This window comes from Magnolia sinica, chromosome 3, assembly GCF_029962835.1.
Source record: "Magnolia sinica isolate HGM2019 chromosome 3, MsV1, whole genome shotgun sequence".
NCBI lineage: Eukaryota > Viridiplantae > Streptophyta > Magnoliopsida > Magnoliales > Magnoliaceae > Magnolia > Magnolia sinica.
The window spans coordinates 101,345,670-101,363,794 of record NC_080575.1 but is presented as its reverse complement, the minus strand read 5'-3'; the positions used below and the strand labels follow the sequence as shown (position 1 = coordinate 101,363,794).

General features: G+C 40.0%; 1 protein-coding gene and 1 long non-coding RNA gene across 3 annotated transcripts; both read left to right on the top strand.

Annotated features, from left to right (window-relative positions):
- The first annotated feature begins 6,863 nt into the window (after positions 1 to 6,863).
- LOC131240445 (uncharacterized) lies at positions 6,864 to 16,602 on the top strand. 2 transcript variants are annotated; one of them, XM_058238677.1, is made up of 9 exons: positions 6,869 to 7,071; positions 7,627 to 8,111; positions 8,598 to 8,941; positions 10,393 to 10,642; positions 11,831 to 11,996; positions 12,085 to 12,187; positions 13,188 to 13,316; positions 15,257 to 15,472; positions 15,805 to 16,602. In XM_058238677.1, the coding sequence occupies exons 2-9, from the start codon at positions 7,886 to 7,888 to the stop codon at positions 16,081 to 16,083; spliced, it is 1,713 nt and encodes a 570-aa protein (XP_058094660.1). In that variant the 5' UTR covers positions 6,869 to 7,071; positions 7,627 to 7,885; the 3' UTR covers positions 16,084 to 16,602. The 2 variants fall into 2 exon arrangements, with proteins under 2 accessions (XP_058094661.1, XP_058094660.1); XM_058238678.1 differs by lacking the exon at positions 13,188 to 13,316 and having other exon boundaries at positions 6,864 to 7,071.
- Positions 10,651 to 11,821, top strand: LOC131240446 (uncharacterized). The gene is made up of 3 exons (XR_009168758.1): positions 10,651 to 11,022; positions 11,133 to 11,268; positions 11,337 to 11,821. It is a non-coding gene; the product is annotated as an uncharacterized LOC131240446 (long non-coding RNA).
- Positions 16,603 to 18,125: the final 1,523 nt, after the last annotated feature.

The window sequence follows — 18,125 nt, the reverse complement described above, 5'->3', positions numbered from 1 at the left end:
ACATAAGTTTTAGATTAAGTTGATATTTGTATTTTTCCCTTCATATGGGTTTGCATGACCTTATGAACAAATTGGATGACGAAATAAACATCTAGGACCCTTCAACGGTGGATGCCAATGTTCACATTGTCTCCTAAGGTGTGGTCCACTTGAGGTTTAAACATACTTCAATTTTAGGTTCATGCTTTAAAATGAGATGGAAAGATGGATGTATAGCATGGATAAGACTTACACATCCATGATGAGCCTCATAAAGTTTACTCATTGCAATTTTGCGACCTGCAATTTATTTTGGACTCTAATTTCTTGCTAAAGAGTATACAAGTTCTTACAGTGGGAAGCTAAGCAAGGCATATTATGACATTTGTGAGAAATCAATCCATTTATAAGCAGATGTACTACTTAAACGAGTCATACAAGAGAAAAGATTGGAGAAAGAATTATTGTTAAAACTTTCTTGGGCCACACCTTGATGTTTATATTTCATTCAAATTGTTTATAACGTCATTCTCAATAGGATGAATTCAAAGCATAAAAAACTTAGCCTGATACAAAACTTTTGTGGCTATAGAAATGTTCCAACGGTGGTCGTTCAGCCCCCACCGTTTCTTCTCATATGTCCCACTCGAGTCTTGGATTTTTATTTTTTTCATTTTTAGTCCCATGTCCTTAAATGAGCTTGCAAAGCAGATGGACATTGTTGATTTCTCACAAACATCACTGTAGGCCACGTAGCTTCTCAACTCAGGAACTTTCAAGAAAGCCTTACACATAAAATCTGCGTCCATCCACTTCCGCTACTTGGATGTAGAGTTGTACATGAGTCGAGCCGAATTGAGCTTGGCATAGCTTGGCTCGGCCATTAGCTGACCAGCTCCAACTCGGCTTGACGCTGTCCTCGAGCTTAACGGGCCAGCTCAACTTAGTTTAGTCAGCATCTTGAGTCAGTTCAAGCCAAGATCAAGTGTGTGCGGCATCTTCTCAAGCACATGGAGTGTACCTTTAATTTCTCACAATATATAAAACACCAATAGCAATTTATAGGTATTTCATCAAATATTCAGTAGGCAACATCAAAATTAAGATACAAAGGTATTGTTTCATATACATACTTTTCTTGCCACCATCCGACACTTTGTTGAGACATTTCATCAAATGCTTGGTGATCAATATCAATATTAAAATAACTAAGTCACCAAATTGGTTCGATTCAAGTTGATTCAAGCTTTCGAGCTCCAAAAATCAGGCCGACTTGGCTGGAACTCAATTTCAAACGGGGTCTAACCGAACTTTTTCGAGTCTGGCGAGCGAGAGAACTCGGTTCGCGTACAGTTCTACCGGCACGTAAAAGTAAAAACGAAAGTGCTGTGCGACTGAAAAATTTTGTGAAGCCCCGACAGTCACACATGCCTATGTGACACACGTGTGAAAGATCAGGTCATTCATCAGGTGCAATACAAATATATCCGTTGATTATGGACCATTAATTGTTTTATTTCCGACCGTCCATCCTTTTCACACGTGTCACCTATCTGATCAGTCAATTGACATACAACCCCACCCAATAACTAGCCCACACAATATGCACGCGTGCCGTGATACAACTCTTTGATATACCACCTGTTTTCATGTAATCCCCTCCCTTCATCTTCTAGTTAGGGAAACTATTAGATACTCTTGTTACCTATAACAATTGATACGCAGGCATGTAGAAATGGTACAAGCGGCGGAAACGACTCGAATAAAAACCGACTCATGAGTAAGTAACGGGCCAAAACTCAGATTTGATGAACCATCCTAACCTTTGATTTGTGGACACCTGTTTCTTAAAATATGTTTATCTGATTTTATTTTTTTAAAAAAATTGTTAAACGTCCAATAAATACTTACCAATCTGATTATCAAATAATTAAATGAGAATAATCTTTGGATCATGACACAATCTTTGGGCGGTTTAATTACAATGTCATGTAATTAATAAGTACGTGTGTATCATCTATCACACTGTGATTGAGTATCGAAGTCTATATGCGGTACAACATGTAGAGTTGGTGAATACCCGACTTTGATGTATGTATTGTACATCCATTCTGTCCATCAGTTTTTTCGACTGATTGTAGAGTATGGTCCTAAAAACAAACCGGATCCAAATCTCAAGTGGATCGCACCAGAAGAAAAAGGTTGTCATTGACTATTAAAACTTAGATCAAGATAATATTTTTATTTTCCCTTCAACCATGTTTGTGACCTTATTAACAGGTTGGATGGTTCATAAACATTAGTGCGCTCTAGAAATATTTTAATGGTGTACGTTTAATGACGGTTTCCTGTGGTGTGTTCTACTTGTAATTTGGATCTCCTTCGTTTTTTTTTTAAAAATATGCCCTAAAATGAGATTACAAATGCGATGGACGGAGTGGATATACAACAAACACATATTACGATAGGCCCCATGGTCAGTGACTCACCCTCAAGCTGTTACTCCCACTCGCAAAATCCGCGCCTGTGGAAAGAACAATCCCATCAATGGTGCTGACATGGCATAACCGTGACAGAACAGAGTCCGAAACACGTTGGTAACCCACCTGACGCCAAGCTGATCTGAATAAAAATAACCAGTGGGTCCACTCAACCAACGACGATGGTTATACCAAACGCATGCACATTGCCACGTGTCTGTTAAATGGATATTAACTTCTGGGAGAGGATTAGGGCCTGTTTGGGAGTGCGGATTTGGAACCCCAGGATTCGGAACCTCTGGATTGGAAACCGCCTGGATTGGCAATCCTTCCTCTGTGTGATTTAAATTTAATTACTAAATCAACTTTAATATCAGTAATTAGTGAGGTATATAATTTTTGACATTATGATTGTGATAAGTCCGCTGAAATATATGCTTTGCCTGAAAACGATGAAATTGCAAGTCTCGAATGGACTGCAGCACAAGATCATGTCTGAGTGACTAACCAACGATTTCTAATCGTTGATTAATATGGACAATGTTTGAATGGTGTTGATTTACATGGACAATGTTTAGATGGTGTTGATCATCAGTAATGGGCCATGTGCCCAATAGAATGGTAATATATAGTAACACACATGTTACAGCTGCAACTATTGAAATGATTTTAAGGTGTAATTCAAGCTCTCACTGTGGATTGCAGACCCCCTCAAAGAGGAGATTAGAAACCCCTAGATTTGAAACTAACGGTTACTTTATGCTGTTAAACAACCAAGGCGATTTGAAACCCCCTTCAATCCACGGTGCAACCTTAAGGGCCTGTATGGCCAGCTGGATTAAATAGGCCTAGGTGGGATGGAATTGCATCTGGTCGTGTGTCAATTCCACTCCATGTTTGGGAAGAGTGGAAAAGCTTGGTTTTAGGCTATGGCCAGCTGGATTAAATAGGCTTAGGTGGGATGGAATTGCATTTGGTCTTGTGTCAATTCCACTCCATGTTTGGGAAGAGTGGAAAAGCTTGGAAGTAGGCTAGATGGAAACGTACTGGTCCCGTGCTAATATCACCCAATGTTAGCAAGTTGTTTGGATCCCACCATGATGTGTGGGCTATATCCACACCGTCCACCCGTTTTTCGAGATCATTTTAGAGCATGGGCCAAAAAATCAAGTTAGATCTAAAGCTTAAGTGGACCCACCATAGAAAGCAATGGGGATTGAATACTTACCATTGAAAACTTCTTTGGGGCCACATAAGTTTTGGATCTGCCACATTTTTAGGCCCATGCCATAAATTGAGGTTACAAAACAAATGAACGGTTTAGATATAACACGTGTGTTATTGTCAATAGTTTCAAATGATGGTGGTATATCCTTTCAATATACCACCGTATTACAAACGAAAAAGGGAAGTAAGCTCATCCCATGGTAACAGGCAACAGTCCCTGCCATGGGTAATAATGATGTTTTTTGAATCCCATCCCACCTAATACCGTGGGATCGGTCCAGCCAAACAGGCCCTAAGGGTGTCTAGCACATGCGTTTAAATGAGGATTTAGTGGGAGTGGTTTTTAATATCCCATGTATCATTGTAACTTTTGTTTGGGACTCACATAAGGTATGGACTGTAAATATCTTTCTTGAAATCAGTGCAGAGAAGGGTTTCTACAATTCAGCTTTGGTTTCGTATAGCCAGTGGTCGGTGCTATGTGGACCCCACCATGATGTATGTGTTTTATTCATATGGTCTATCTATTTTGAAATATAATTTTTAGGTTTGATCTGAAAAATGAGGTAGATATAATTCTCAAGTGGACCACAGGATGGGAAAATAGTAGTGATTGAATTACACCATTAAAAACCTCTTAGGGTCAATTGTGTGGTCCACTTGAGATTTGGATCGAACTCATTTTTGAGCTCATACCATAAAATGGCATGGAAGAATGGGTGGACAGCATAGATGAAACACATACATCATGGTGGGGCCCACAGAGCACCGACTGGTAGTGGCATGGTAGGATGAGTAGCCAATCTCTTTCCTGAACATGAAGTGGGATGGTCTACCGGCCATGGAATTAGACCACAGTCCCTAACACAGTGTAATCCTTACATTTTGGTAATTCCATTCGACCTAGATCCATCTAATCCCATGCTCCAAACTCCCCCTTAGGTGTTACCCTGGTAACACCATGTTTCCTTTCCATGGGGCCCAATTATATATCCTCACTGTCCATCCTCATTTTAATGGTCCGAAAAATGAAAAGGATCTAAATTTCAAATATACCACAACATAAGAAACATTGGGGATAATAACACCCACCGTTGGAACATTCCTAGCCAACAGTAAGGGCCTGTTTGGCCGGACGGATCCGATGGGATTAGGGGGATGGGATAGATTTTAAGGTAACGATAGTGGTGTCAGTGAATTGGTTTAACATGAGATTGCTTTTTCCGGGGCCATGTAACTTTGATCTCTTCTGAACCGTTAGTATAACTTTGAGTTCGAGGAGCGTCAGCACTGATCTTCGAGCACCAGCCAATCAGCTTCCGGAAGGAAAGGCAGGGGCATTTCCGACCTGTGAAAAGCTGTCCGTACAGCTGGGGCTTATCCATGGGAGTTACAAATAAGTGAGCTTGAAAAGGTTCGTGGGCCATAAATGGGTCGTACAGTAGGAAATTTCTCTCTCTTCATCTTCAAGCTTGAAATTATATGATACTCTTGTGACCAAAAACAATTGATACGCAGGAATCTACAAATGGTGCAAGCAGCGGAAATGACTCGAATAAAAACGAGCTCAATTGGGAATAACACTGTGTAAGTAAAGGGCCAAAACGCAGATTGGATGAACCATCCTAACCTTTGATTTATGGACACTTGTTTCTTAAAATATGTTCTATTGTTAAAAGTCCAATAAATACTTACCAATCTGATTATCCGATAATTAAATGAGAATAATCTTTGGATCATAACACATTCTTACCTACTTGTATGAGATGTTTACAGTATATGCCTGTTAACATGCACGGTTGGAGAATTCCAGAATGCGGGACTTTGTTGCATGTATTGTACATCCAATCTGTTCATCAGTTTTTTCAACTCATTTTAGAAGAAGGTCTGAAAAATGACCTGAATCTAAATATCAAAGTGATCACACCATAAATAGGTCGTCATTGACTATTTAAACTTAGAGCAAGATAGCAATTTTGTTTTCCATGTGACCTTATCAACAGGTTGGATGGCTAATAAATATTACGGTGGGCCTAGAAATGTTTTAATGGTAGATGTTTAATGACCACTATTTCCTGTTTCCTGTTGTGTGGTCCATTTGTAACTTGGATCTGCTTCATTTTTGGAACCATGCCTTAAAATAAGTTTTCAGAAGTGATGGACGGAGTGGATATACAACAAACACATATCACGGCAGGCGCATGGTCAGTGACTCACCCTCTAAGCTGTTACTCCGACTCACAAAATCCGCGCCCGTGGAAAGAACAATCGCATCAACGGTGCTGATATGGTCTAACCGTGGCAGAACAGAGTACAAAACACGTTGGTAACCCACCTGAGGCCGTGCTGATCTGAGTAAAAATACAGAGTGGGTCCTCTCAACCAACGACGATGGCTATCCCAAACGCATGCATATTGCCAGTTTGCCACGTGTCTGTTAATTGCATATCCAGTTCTGGGAGAAGATTAGGTGTTGCCCGGGTAACACGATGTTTCCCTTTCCGTGGCCCCAGTTATGTATCCACACCGTCCATCCTCATTTTAATGGTCCGAAAAATGAAGCCGATCCAAATCTCAAATGGACCACATTACATGAAACAGTGGGGTAATGGCACCCACCGTTGGAACGTTCCTAGCCAACGGTAATGTTTATTTGCCATCCAACCTGTTGATAAGGTCACACTGAATGGATGAAGGGAAAACACAAACATCAGCTTCATCTAAAATTTTTGTGGCCCACAAGAAGTTTCCACGGGAAGTTTTTAATAGTCACCGAATTCTGTTTCTTGTGATGTGGTACACTTGAGATTTATATTTATTTTACTTTTTGGAAAATTGTTTAAAATGATCCGAAGAAACTGATGGACGGTGTGGATATACAAAAAAAATACATCAAGATGGGCCCCACGGTTAGAGAAACACCCCCTAATGTATTACCCGGTTAACACCGGATCCGCTCCCTTCCTCCCGCATACCCTTCAACAAATAAACAGAAGCGCGGGACACTGACGGAATATATTCTGCTAAAGCTTCATGTTGCTGGCGGGTGGATAGCGGCCGTCCACCAACTACTGCTAATGGTGGCAGGGACCCACTGAAAATCCAACCACAGATAGCTATCTCGTGTGTGGGAAGAAACCTTAACTTGTAGAGTTTTTAAGTTTTTTCCTGCCATGGATTTCCATGTGATTCCTGTGTCTTGTCAACTTCATGACCCTACCTTTTTCTATCTTTGAAAGATGATATTTCTTACTACAAATTCCTTTCTTTGTGTTACAGTTTTCAAAATTGGGGACCTTAATATCCCTTTTCTTTTTTTGCTTGTTTGTGATGTGGAAATGGTGGATTTCTTACCTTTGTTTTGTCTGTTTTCTTAAAGTGAAAGGTAATGCGTTCTGTTGATGGTTTTTTTAGGGTGTTGCATGGGCTGTTTTTGCAAATTTAAGGGTTTTTATGTCGTAATTTTTTCATGGTTCCTTGTGATTTTAAATGGGTTTTCTTTTTATTGTTTGTTTTTAATGATTCTTGAAGTGAATTGTAATTTGGAGGCTTTTAGTGTGTTTTTTTTTTTTTGAAATTTTCTTTATTGGTCGTTGGATTGTAGGTCACTTGCAAAATTGTGGATGTTTGTGTCATTTTCTTTTATGTTGTTTGTGATTTTAAATGTTTTTTTTTTTCTTTATTATTTGTTTTCTATATTTTTCAGTGAAAACTAATGTGTTAGTTTGAATGGTTATTTCTAATTTGGAGGGTCTTTTCTATTTTTTTTTTGTTTTTTAAAATTTAAATGGTTATTATTATTTTTTTTTTTCTTTTTTTCTCAGTAATTCCACTGCACACAGGTGTGATCCGTTTTGAGTTTGTAAATGGTTATCTTCATTTATTATTCTCACATGTTTCTAGAAAGAAGGGCTGAGAGGCATTTCATGTGTTTTTGCAGTTGGAAGAGATATGGGTCACCCATCTACAAGCGCAGCTGAAAAAGCTGGTTGGGATTGCATTTATCTGTGAATTGGGTTTCTTTTGGATGAGAGTTGGAATCCCAAGAAAGAGAAATTTAATCATTTGAATTTTCCAATTTTCAAATTTCATCTGTTTTGGCAGTTTCTTCAGGAGAATCTGAAAGAATTTGGGAAGAGTACAGTTTTCTATGAATTTTCTTAGCTCTGCATGAGATTAGATAATTTCAAGAGGGAGAGATGGAAGTAACAGCTCAGAAGAGTATTGAGAGAGTTGTATCACAGAGAGCTTTGCAAATGAGTAACTCATCTCCTTGTAAGATTTGTGTGGTGGGCTTTCTCTTTGGCGCCTGTTTTACGTATTTCTTTCTGGCTGTTCTCACACCCTCGAGAACTTTTGAATTCGGGGTATTATTTCCAACTCCATCGGTCACAGCTTTGAAGAACTCGAGCTCTTCAGACATCAGTAAGCAAGCTATTTTGCAGATTTTTCGATTTTGTTTCTACGAATGGTTTGTGCATTTTGAGTTCCTGTTACTTGTCTCTGTAAATCTGTTCTTGGTTTGGTGGAATTTTGAATTGTTTTATCATTTTAGGTTTTGTTATGGATACTGTTTTCTGCTCCTCTTGTTTAAATCTTGCTTGTTATGAGAAATTCTTGCAACCCGATTGATGTTGGCATTAGTGGAATCCTATTTAAAAAAGTAAAATACCATTTGGGGCGGAGAGGAAAACAGAACATGTTAATGGGCTTCTGTTTTCCTGTTTTTCCACTCCAAATTGCAAGTGAGGCATGTATCCATTGCATTTTGGTGATGTTGAGTTATGGCTGCCTTGAGACCAGGAAATTTGTTGCCATTGAATTGCATTTGACGATCGTTCAACCACCTTCTTAATGTTATTTCAATCATTCTTTTATAGATTGGTAAGCATTTTCTTTTGAAAATTCTAGATACAAGCGGAAGTGGCGACTGCGGTTCTGTACCAAAGGAAATCGGGGGTGCGGTGGATGACGAGAGAGTTTCGTTGTTATATTCTGCTTGGAGTGCTAAGTTGAATAGATCAAAAGATGGGGAGGAAGAGTTTTTGAACCATTCAAGCCTTCCTGATGCCCCTCATTTGGAGAACTGTGAATTAACTGTGCAAGTCAATCAACAGCTCGACAGCCACGGAGAGAACGGAAGCTTTCCGTCTTGGTCCATTTGGAAGGGATCATTAGGTCTATCTTTGACAACGGATGGAGAACAGAGGGACTCACGGCACCAACCACAACATGAAGAGGCTTATCCTCCCTGGGTATGTGTATATGTTTTTATGAACTCATCCAAGAATTTGTTTTCAAGTTGGTTTTAATCCTCTAAATGATTCTTCCTTGTTGATCTATGAATGTACTTTACAATGTTTCTGTCTAGGCATGCGAACTTTGCACGTCAACATGGCATGCTCATGTTCTTGTGATGTTTGTAGCATAGTTTAATAACCCAGAAACTCGACTCAATGACCAGCCGGATCTGGTCAACTTGAGAACTTGGATGATTCATTACATGACTGAATATTTAATAATTATAAGTAGTGATATTTAAATTGGTTTAAATGCTTAAAATGGTCACAAATTGATAAGTGCATAAAATAGATGTGCATAACACAACCGCAACTTGTCATGCACTGCTTACAACTTACTGTTTGCACTTGGGTGACTCAGTCTGTGTTGTGCTGAGTCGAGGTTGATTTGCTTACAAGATTGAGTTTCGTAGTGGATTGGCTCGAAATCCTGTTTGATCGAGTTGACTCGACCAAGCTTCACATCGAATCACCAAAATTTAGAACTATGGTTTGTAGTGGTTCTTCATCGCATCGTATTTGTGGAGATGGATGTATGTCTAATTGGTATTGAGTTCCTTAATCATGTTTTTTGATGACTCCATCTGTGGTTTATGGATTTTGGCATAGAAGCAAGCATATGCATGCATGGGTACTATCTGTTGTGCTGTGCTGACCACAAACATTCATTTTTCATTTTATATGGAGCATAAAGTCCATTATCTATTTATTTTTGCTCATAAATCACTTGTTACTTCTTTTTTTTTTTCCTCAGTTCATTGTCAATTATACATGGGCATTTTGGTCATTGAGCAATTTGTTTGTGTTTTTTGAGACCTAATGTGCGCCTATGTATGATCTAACCCAATCTTGTAAATGTTTGTTGCTTCCAATTACCTTGAATGTAAATCATGTCAGTAATCTTGTAGTGTAATGGTTTCCACACGCGGACAGTCGTCCCAACTCGTCCAGGTCTGAGTAGAGTTGACTCACCTGAGTCAGGGGTGAATCATCCAAACACCTGAGTTGGGAATGAATCAGTGGGTTGACTTGTTGTGTTGAACCAGTTCGATTCTGACTCTGTCTGAGTTGACTCAGATGGGTTGTATCAGACGCATCTGAGTCATCAATCCGTCCGCAATGTGGAATTATTTTTGTGATATCTGTCATTTCTTAGCCATTTCTGTTAGAAACATAACCTGAGTTTGGTGCACAAATTTCCGTATATGTTGTTCTACACCCAAATTAAACATGGTAAAGAACTGTTCACAGGGTGGGTCTCACCATGTACGGGCCACCTTATGAAAATTGCGCAGATTGGATGATCCTGCCTATCTGATTGGTGGAACTTTCCATGATTAATTCTGAGTTTTCCAAATCTCCATCCATGACCCCTTTATTATACTAATACTATCGGATATTTGCAGATTGTAGGATCCGATGAAGATAATATTCCTTTTACCAGACAAGTGCAACATGACATTTGGGTCCATCAACACCCATCAAATTGCAGCGACCCACAAGTGCGATTTCTTGTTGCTGACTGGGAGAGGCTACCTGGATTTGGTATGGGTGGCCAATTTGCTGGAATGTGCGGGCTGCTTGCTATTGCGATCAATGAAAAACGGGTTCTTGTTACAAATTACTACAATCGTGCCGATCATGACGGATGCCAAGGTAGTAGTCTCAATCTTAAACATTATATATAAGCTTTTATAAAGGATACATCACTTCTCAAGAAAAAGAAGGATTTATCTTTTACTTGTTGGATCAATGGCCGTGAGGCCATCTTGATCCTAGCCATTCATCGTGGAGATCCCGGGTTATCCTCACATCGGCTTGTTAATCAAGCTTCTAATCAGTTTTCTTTTTGTATTATGGGTTTTGCTAACGTCCCACGTTCATGGAGATGTTAGCAACATCCCACCTATTTTTGATCTAAACTGTTCATTCATTCATACAACTTGGAGCAATTCATGGTGCCAATCACGTGATCCTAAGCTTCCAATCAATAGCATGAAAATGGACAGTCAGGATTAACCGGAGATGCAAAATAGGTCTAATCATCATCTTGAAACATCTAGTAGATAGATCTCTCTTTGTATTTCTTATGATTCTACTCTAACCATGTGATTTATGGCTCATGAGAAATGGATGGTTGTGACAGATTGGCCCCATTCAAAGGGTTAGGATCATCTGACGAGTGTGGTTCTTGCAAAATGGCATGGTCTAGCTACGTGAAGGAATCAATGCTTCAGATCCACGATAGGTCACCCAGTGTGCCGTTTAAAAGTTTTGGAGACGTTGCTAACGTTCCTTGAAGGTGGGGACGTTAGCGAAACCCCATGGACCATTTAAAAGGCTTGGAGAGATTGCTAACATCCCCATGAAGATGGGACATTAACAAAACCCTTTTAATAATTAGTATAAACACTATTTATTTTCAAAGCCATGTTTGAATCATTAAAAATAGACATTAATAAATGGACTAACATTTCTCAAATCAGAGGGCCATTTCACCTTTGGAGAGTTGATGATCTTAGGATCATGGATAGGAGTTTAGAAAAGGGGATTAGCAACCCCTTTGCAAGATACAACAAGAAAAAAAAGAGAATGAGAAAATCACAAGAAATTGCCAAGCATATCACCTACAGTCAGGAAGAGCACTCTCCCAATGCGATTTCCAATCTCACGACACCGTCCTCTTCATCTGGACAATGTTGGACGCTCCCAATCTTGCGATTTTTCATTAATCACATCCATTCAATGTTTAAGCAAATTACTTAAGTTTTATATGACTTTTTGACCTTGTTTGGATTTTTGTAACTTCATACGAATGAATTTTGAGGGCTGTAACTTTGGCAGGTTCGTCACGCTCTAGATGGTCTTGCTACTTCTTTCCTGAAACATCTGCAGAATGTCGAGATCGAGCTTTCGAACTTGTGGCCAGACAAGATGCTTGGGAAAATGGAATTGTAACAGGTAAGGAGAATTACACCTCAAAGCAGATATGGGCCGGACGAATACCTAGGTAAGATTTTATAGACCGAGCTGTTTCTAACATTCTCAAATGGAGTGCAAGTACATTCATTACCTTTCTTTGTGAATTTTAAATGCAGAATGTGGGGTAGTCCTTGGAACAATTTGCAACCGACGACTGAGATCGATGGGACTCTAGTTACACACCATCGTAAAATGGATCGGAGGTGGTGGCGGGCACAGGTAGGAGCAGGCATCAGCTTTATCTTGAGATGTAGTGGATTTTGACATGGTGGATGATCCCTTTTGCTTGACTTGGAAAACAAATCGTCTCCATTTATATCAGAGGTTTGCTGGGTAGGCTCACCAGTCTCAGGCGTTGCCATGGTAAACATGGCATGCTTCAAAAGAAACTGGAACTGTTGGTATGGTGGGTCACAAAGTGTAGGAGCAATAGCTTGAAAATCAATGCAATCGGACTATATTAGCCATCACATTAGCTGTATGAAATCGGGCAGTTAAGAAAAAGTTGAGCAACGAAATGGGCAATGGACGAATTCACTGGTGATCATTGCATTGATTGGATGGCTATGATTCTTAGGTCTCTGTGATTTTTTGGGCCATCACTTGTACATGCAGTGCCTCTGTACCAACAATTATTGTTTCCCTTGGTAGGTGCTGCATGTTCGTGGACATGCAGCCCGGAGACAGGAAAACCCATCTCCAAGGAGGATTGCAAGCCTCCATATCTTTTCCCTTTATAAAATGAACTCTCCAAAATATACAGTAAAAGAGGATATGTCAGCCAGTCCAGATACATAGAACAAACAAAGGCATACTTCTAAGGAACTAGGTGATCGTTGAACAGATGATATGCGCAGTATACTTGGGTTTTCTGCTTCTACTTAGTAATACTGGGCCATAGTCAAGGAATCCAGACTGTTGATCTGTTGTCCCCGACCGTCTGTTGTACTATGGCTTTCTGTTGAATGTGGACTGTTGCTACATTTCTCTTCTCACCCATGTATTTGAAGGCCACAAGTTGAAAAGTTGGATTGCCCGATTTTGGAAATTGTCAGTTCGGTGAGGCCCAATGGATGAATGGTCTTTATTTATGATTTTGTGAAAAGAACTTTTAATCACTATTGGGTCTATGTTCTTCCACATCATGTGTTTCAAGCGCCTTGGATGCATGTTTACCATTTAAATTTGATTATTCAGTCAACATTTACAATGTTTGTAGGCGATTCGCTATCTAATGAGGTTCCAAAGCCAGTATACATGTGGTCTGCTAAATATTGCTCGGCATATGGCATTTGGATTGCAAGCTGCAAAAATGGTTCTCGGAAGTCTTGATGCAGAGTGGCCAGAGGTCTTTCAACATGACAATTTCTATGCTTTTATTTTAATTGCTCCTTTAAATCTGATAATAGGTTCTAGTCTGAAAGTCAAAAACTTGGAACTATTATCTTTGCTTTTAGTCTTTCATATGCTTTTGAATGCCATTATTTTCTAAACAAACTCCTATCTCATGTTAACTAAATTGATTTCATCTTTAATCATATGTTCATACTTGGAGGTTTTGCTAGCCCCAAATGCCATCCCTCACATGCCTCTACTGGCTGTGTCGGACATCTGAGCCATTGATAATGTGGACCCACCATGTAGGTCATATGGCCAAAGAATCAGGCTGGACTCACCATGTAGGTCTTCTGACCAAAGAATCAGGCTGGAACGATCGTGTAGGTCATCTGGCCAAAGAAATCAAGCGGGTTGACTCTCAGGCAAGCAGCTCATGTAAAGCTGGCCTGATTTTTTGGCTGACAATCTCTGTGGTGAGCCTTACCTGATAGATGGGCCCAATGTCCTACACCAGTGTGAAGTTGGGACATGGCACGTAGAGGTGTATGTGGGATAGCAAATCTCTCATACTCGAGAATGCAATCAAAGGCATGTAACTTGTATATGGCTGCACATTGCTTTCTATGCGACATATCTGTAATCCCTTCTTTATGTTTGTCTGCATGTATTGCATTTACTTATCTGCTTAGTTGTTGCTTTTGTTCTTCATGGTTGACCTCTGAGATAACATTGGGATGTGTTTGGATGCACAAGTGAATTGGATCACGAACAGTCAGTTTATGTTTCCTAGTATTCATAGCAAGCAAGTAGCAGCCAGACATTGGAGTTGCATTTTTTTCAAGTCCATCTTGAAAGTAATGCAATTGCAATTTGGAGCCCAATGTCATGGACAGGACAATCCCAAGAGACGATTCTGGGGACTTAGCCAAGTTTGTCTCTTCTTGTAGATTAAGGCTTGTAAATAGTGCAGAGAATTGTTGAGAATTCTAGAGCAGTTTAACGTGGAGCATCCAATGCCTGGTGGGATCTTCATAACCAATTCATCATTATTGTTGGTTATCTTTTACCATTGCTCCATGAGAAACTCATACCACTGTTTCCTAAAATACTACTTTGGAGGAGCTGGGGTGTCCTTGGTTCGGGAAGGGCGTATTCCTTTCACTGATGTAGCAAGGAGCTCAAAATCACTTGCAACCACCATCTGTCATTCTTGGTAGAATCTGCATATCACATCTAGTGAATAATAATATCATCAATTTAAACCTGCAGAATGAGGATTCCTGAATGTCTTCTTTTTTTGTCCCTATTGTCCAAGTCTAAACGGCCCTTTGGACACACCCTCCGAAGGGGCATTTGAGGCCTAGATAGCGTTTTCAAGTGAATGAAAGTTGATGTTGTGTTCTTGAATGTACTTTGTGAACCTCCATCTCATCTCCCTCCTGATAAAATAGGCCCTGCATTTGAGGCCTAGACAGCGTTTTCAAGTGAATGAAAGTTGATGTTGTGTTCTTGAATGCACTTTGTGAACCTCCATCTCATCTCCCTTCTGATAAAATAAGCTCTCAAATGACCGAGTATGCTGAAAAAATGGCCTTCGAACCCCTTTCTTGGAGACTGCCTTTTGAGGGAGTGCTTCCAAATTTGCCCTCCTCAAACCATGATCCTGGGACTCAATTACGCCATTAGATTGCCATCTCCAGATGACTTTTATGAATCATCCACCTCGAATATTTGGTGAATGTCACAAACTAGCTGGTTTCTATCATGCTGATTTTTGTCTTTCATGTGCTCCATCTTATTTGATTTTTGTTTTACCACGACTGATACGTTCTACACAGGACCTCATGCCGCCTCTGGCAATAATTCAAAACCCATGTTCTGTTTTATGATTAAAATATTCATTTTTTTTTTAATATACGTAATCATACTTGTGAGCGGTTCTTGTTGCAGGAAGTTGTAAACAAACCTCAAGCTGATATTGAACGGCTGGTATGGTCGAATCATAAACCATGGATTCCTAGACCGCTCTTAAGCATGCATGTAAGGATGGGCGACAAGGCATCCGAGATGAAAGTGGTTGGATTTGAAGAGTACATGCGCCTTGCAGACCGCATCAGGAGGCGCTTTCCAGACCTGAATTGCATCTGGCTCTCCACTGAAATGCAGGTGCGTCGTCTCACCTGCTCGATTTTCTTTTATGAGTGTTGCTTGGAGATGGCCATCTGCAGCCACCAAACACAGACACCCTATGTGCATCCACAAAATGATAACCAATGGTCTGCATTCAATGTATATGCCTGGCCACCTGATGAGCAAACGTACCTGATTTTGGGCCAGTGCACATCATCAATAGTGGGACCCACCTGATGAACAGCCCAGATCTCGCAAACATGCCACATAGCACTGCATCTGCAAAATGGCACTCTTCTTTTATTTCGACAAAGCATGCAAGGTGATTTAGTCAATGTTCTTGTATCTAATTCACAACTTGTGCACAGGAAGTCATCGATAAAACACGGTTATATCCTCACTGGAACTTCTACTTCACGAATATCACACGGCAAGTGGGAAATACGACGATGGCTACTTACGAGGCGAGCCTCGGCAGGGAGACCAGCACAAATTATCCCCTTGTTAATTTTCTGATGGCAACTGATGCCAATTTCTTCATCGGAGCATTGGGATCGACGTGGTGCTTTCTTATAGATGGCATGAGGAATACTGGGGGGAAGGTGATGGCCGGCTATCTAAGCGTCAACAGGGATCGTTTTTGGTAATTATTCTGAGCCACGTGATCCGTTTGTATGCTAGAAAATGTAAGTATCCATATCATTTTTGTTGTCCATAAATCAGCCTCGGCTTTGTACAGAGACGAATAAGATAGGAGGTTTGCCAAGCCCACGACCCGTACGGAACCCTGCCTGGTCACGAACGCACATACCAATATGGCAAGCATGTAAACGATCTGAGCTTTTCATCAGTTTCGCACACTGATTAGATCCTCCGGCTGGAAAAGAAAACAGACAGATGGCTAGAAAAATTGCTTTAGCCATCCATTTGTTCTGTATGCAGTGGCCCACCTGAGAAGTGAAATGGCCTGATACATTGTGCTAGAAGATCTCAACAGTGTGTCCCACCTCATGGAAAGGTCGGATCACATGTGCCAGCCATGTTGGGATGTGTGGCAGCATGTGGATGGGCAGGTCTCCGCACATGTTTGGGCTCAGCACACCTCATGAAGTAGAAACAAAATTCACTATCAGTGAGTAATTGAATATCTTTTCTTTTTCTCTGTATGATGAATGAATCTGTTACAGAAAAATTATACTCATTTCCTTGAGGGTGCATTTGGTTGCACCGAAATTCATGAAATATCATGATATTTCATTATTAATCAGTGTAATTATGACATTGATTAAAATTTGGTGCAGTCAAACTCATCCTTATTCATCAGAGGCATTGCACCCAGAACTGGAATTAATTGGCATCACTAGGGCAGAGAATGACTGTCCACAGCACACCGCCACGGTACATGTGTGATGAATATACCTCTTATCCAAATTACCCAAGTTGTTGGGGCCCGCTGTCGACAAGCAATGACCCACAAATCATATTGCACATACGATCCTAGCTGTTCAACAGGCACCAATTAAATGGGCAGATAAAGAAGAACAATGGATGGTGCTCTTCCCGACTGTATGCAATTTTTTGCGTTTTCGGTGGTTTTCTCGTTTTCTATCTTGTTTCTTCTTGTATTTGTATTGGGATTGCTAATTCCATTTTATGGATGTCCAATTCCCCATCCCAGTAGTCAGATCTTCAATTTCGTCAAGCCCCTTTCTTTCTTCTTCTTTTACACAGCCACCCACACCACATGGGCAGTTGACCCCATGATCTCAGTGTTGAAACAGAGACTGTCTACCACCGAGCCATGGAGCCGGACCCATGTTAATCCCCTTCATAATCTCAAATTATAATGGTTTAAAAATGATTTTGAGAATGAATAATGTTGATACTAATAACAATACAAAATGAAAAACGGTTAGTAGCTTGATTAACAAGCTGATGTGGGGATTACACATGATATCCGCCATGAATGGCTAGGATTAAGAGGGTCTCATGGACATTGATCCAACACATTCCATGTGCCAAATGATGTATTAATGAGCTGGACATCCCCATGCTCTGCCAGCGCATTGCCACTCCATTTTAGTATATTTGGATTGTCTTTTTTTATACAAATCAGGCAATGAATCATATTATGCATATGGTGATGGTGACAGAAATGCTTTTATAAGCATTGAAATTTCCTTGATAATTCTCAATGTGTAGCATAATCAATCTATTCTTCAAGTGTTCTGTAAACAACAGAAACATCATTAAGAAAATGAAAGTGTCATTTGATATACATCAACATCTTGTACATTCAAATACAATCACTGGTCAGATTTAGATCCAAATACCAAAATTGCTGGTCTGGCTTGTACATATTATAGCTTGAGCACTTTTTATGTTTGTTGGTGTTTATTATATTTTGGTGTATTGGAATAATTGAATGTTATGTAAATGCTTGATTTTGTGTATAAATGGGCTGAGATGGTATTGAGGTTGTGTTTTTGATCGGCCCACGGAAAAAAGGGGTATGAAATGGCTCTATTTTAACATACCCACTGAAGTGGTCTCTACAGAGTGAGAATTTCCTTTTACTTACTAGTCGGTAGTAGTTATATCTAGTGTCCGATAAACACCCACATGGTAGAAGCGAACTCAAATCAGGTGACGTGTCATGTTATTTTTGCGATAATGACATGAGAACTCA

What these genes read in the sequence shown, in the direction of transcription:
- LOC131240445 (XM_058238677.1), top strand. Translation starts at nt 7,886, where the DNA reads ATGGAAGTAACAGCTCAGAAGAGTATTGAGAGAGTTGTATCACAGAGA. An exon ending in CGATCATGACGGATGCCAAG is followed by an intron (nt 10,643 to 11,830) that starts GTAGTAGTCTCA and finishes TAACTTTGGCAG; the next exon opens with GTTCGTCACGCTCTAGATGG. An exon ending in GGAGGTGGTGGCGGGCACAG is followed by an intron (nt 12,188 to 13,187) that starts GTAGGAGCAGGC and finishes CAATGTTTGTAG; the next exon opens with GCGATTCGCTATCTAATGAG.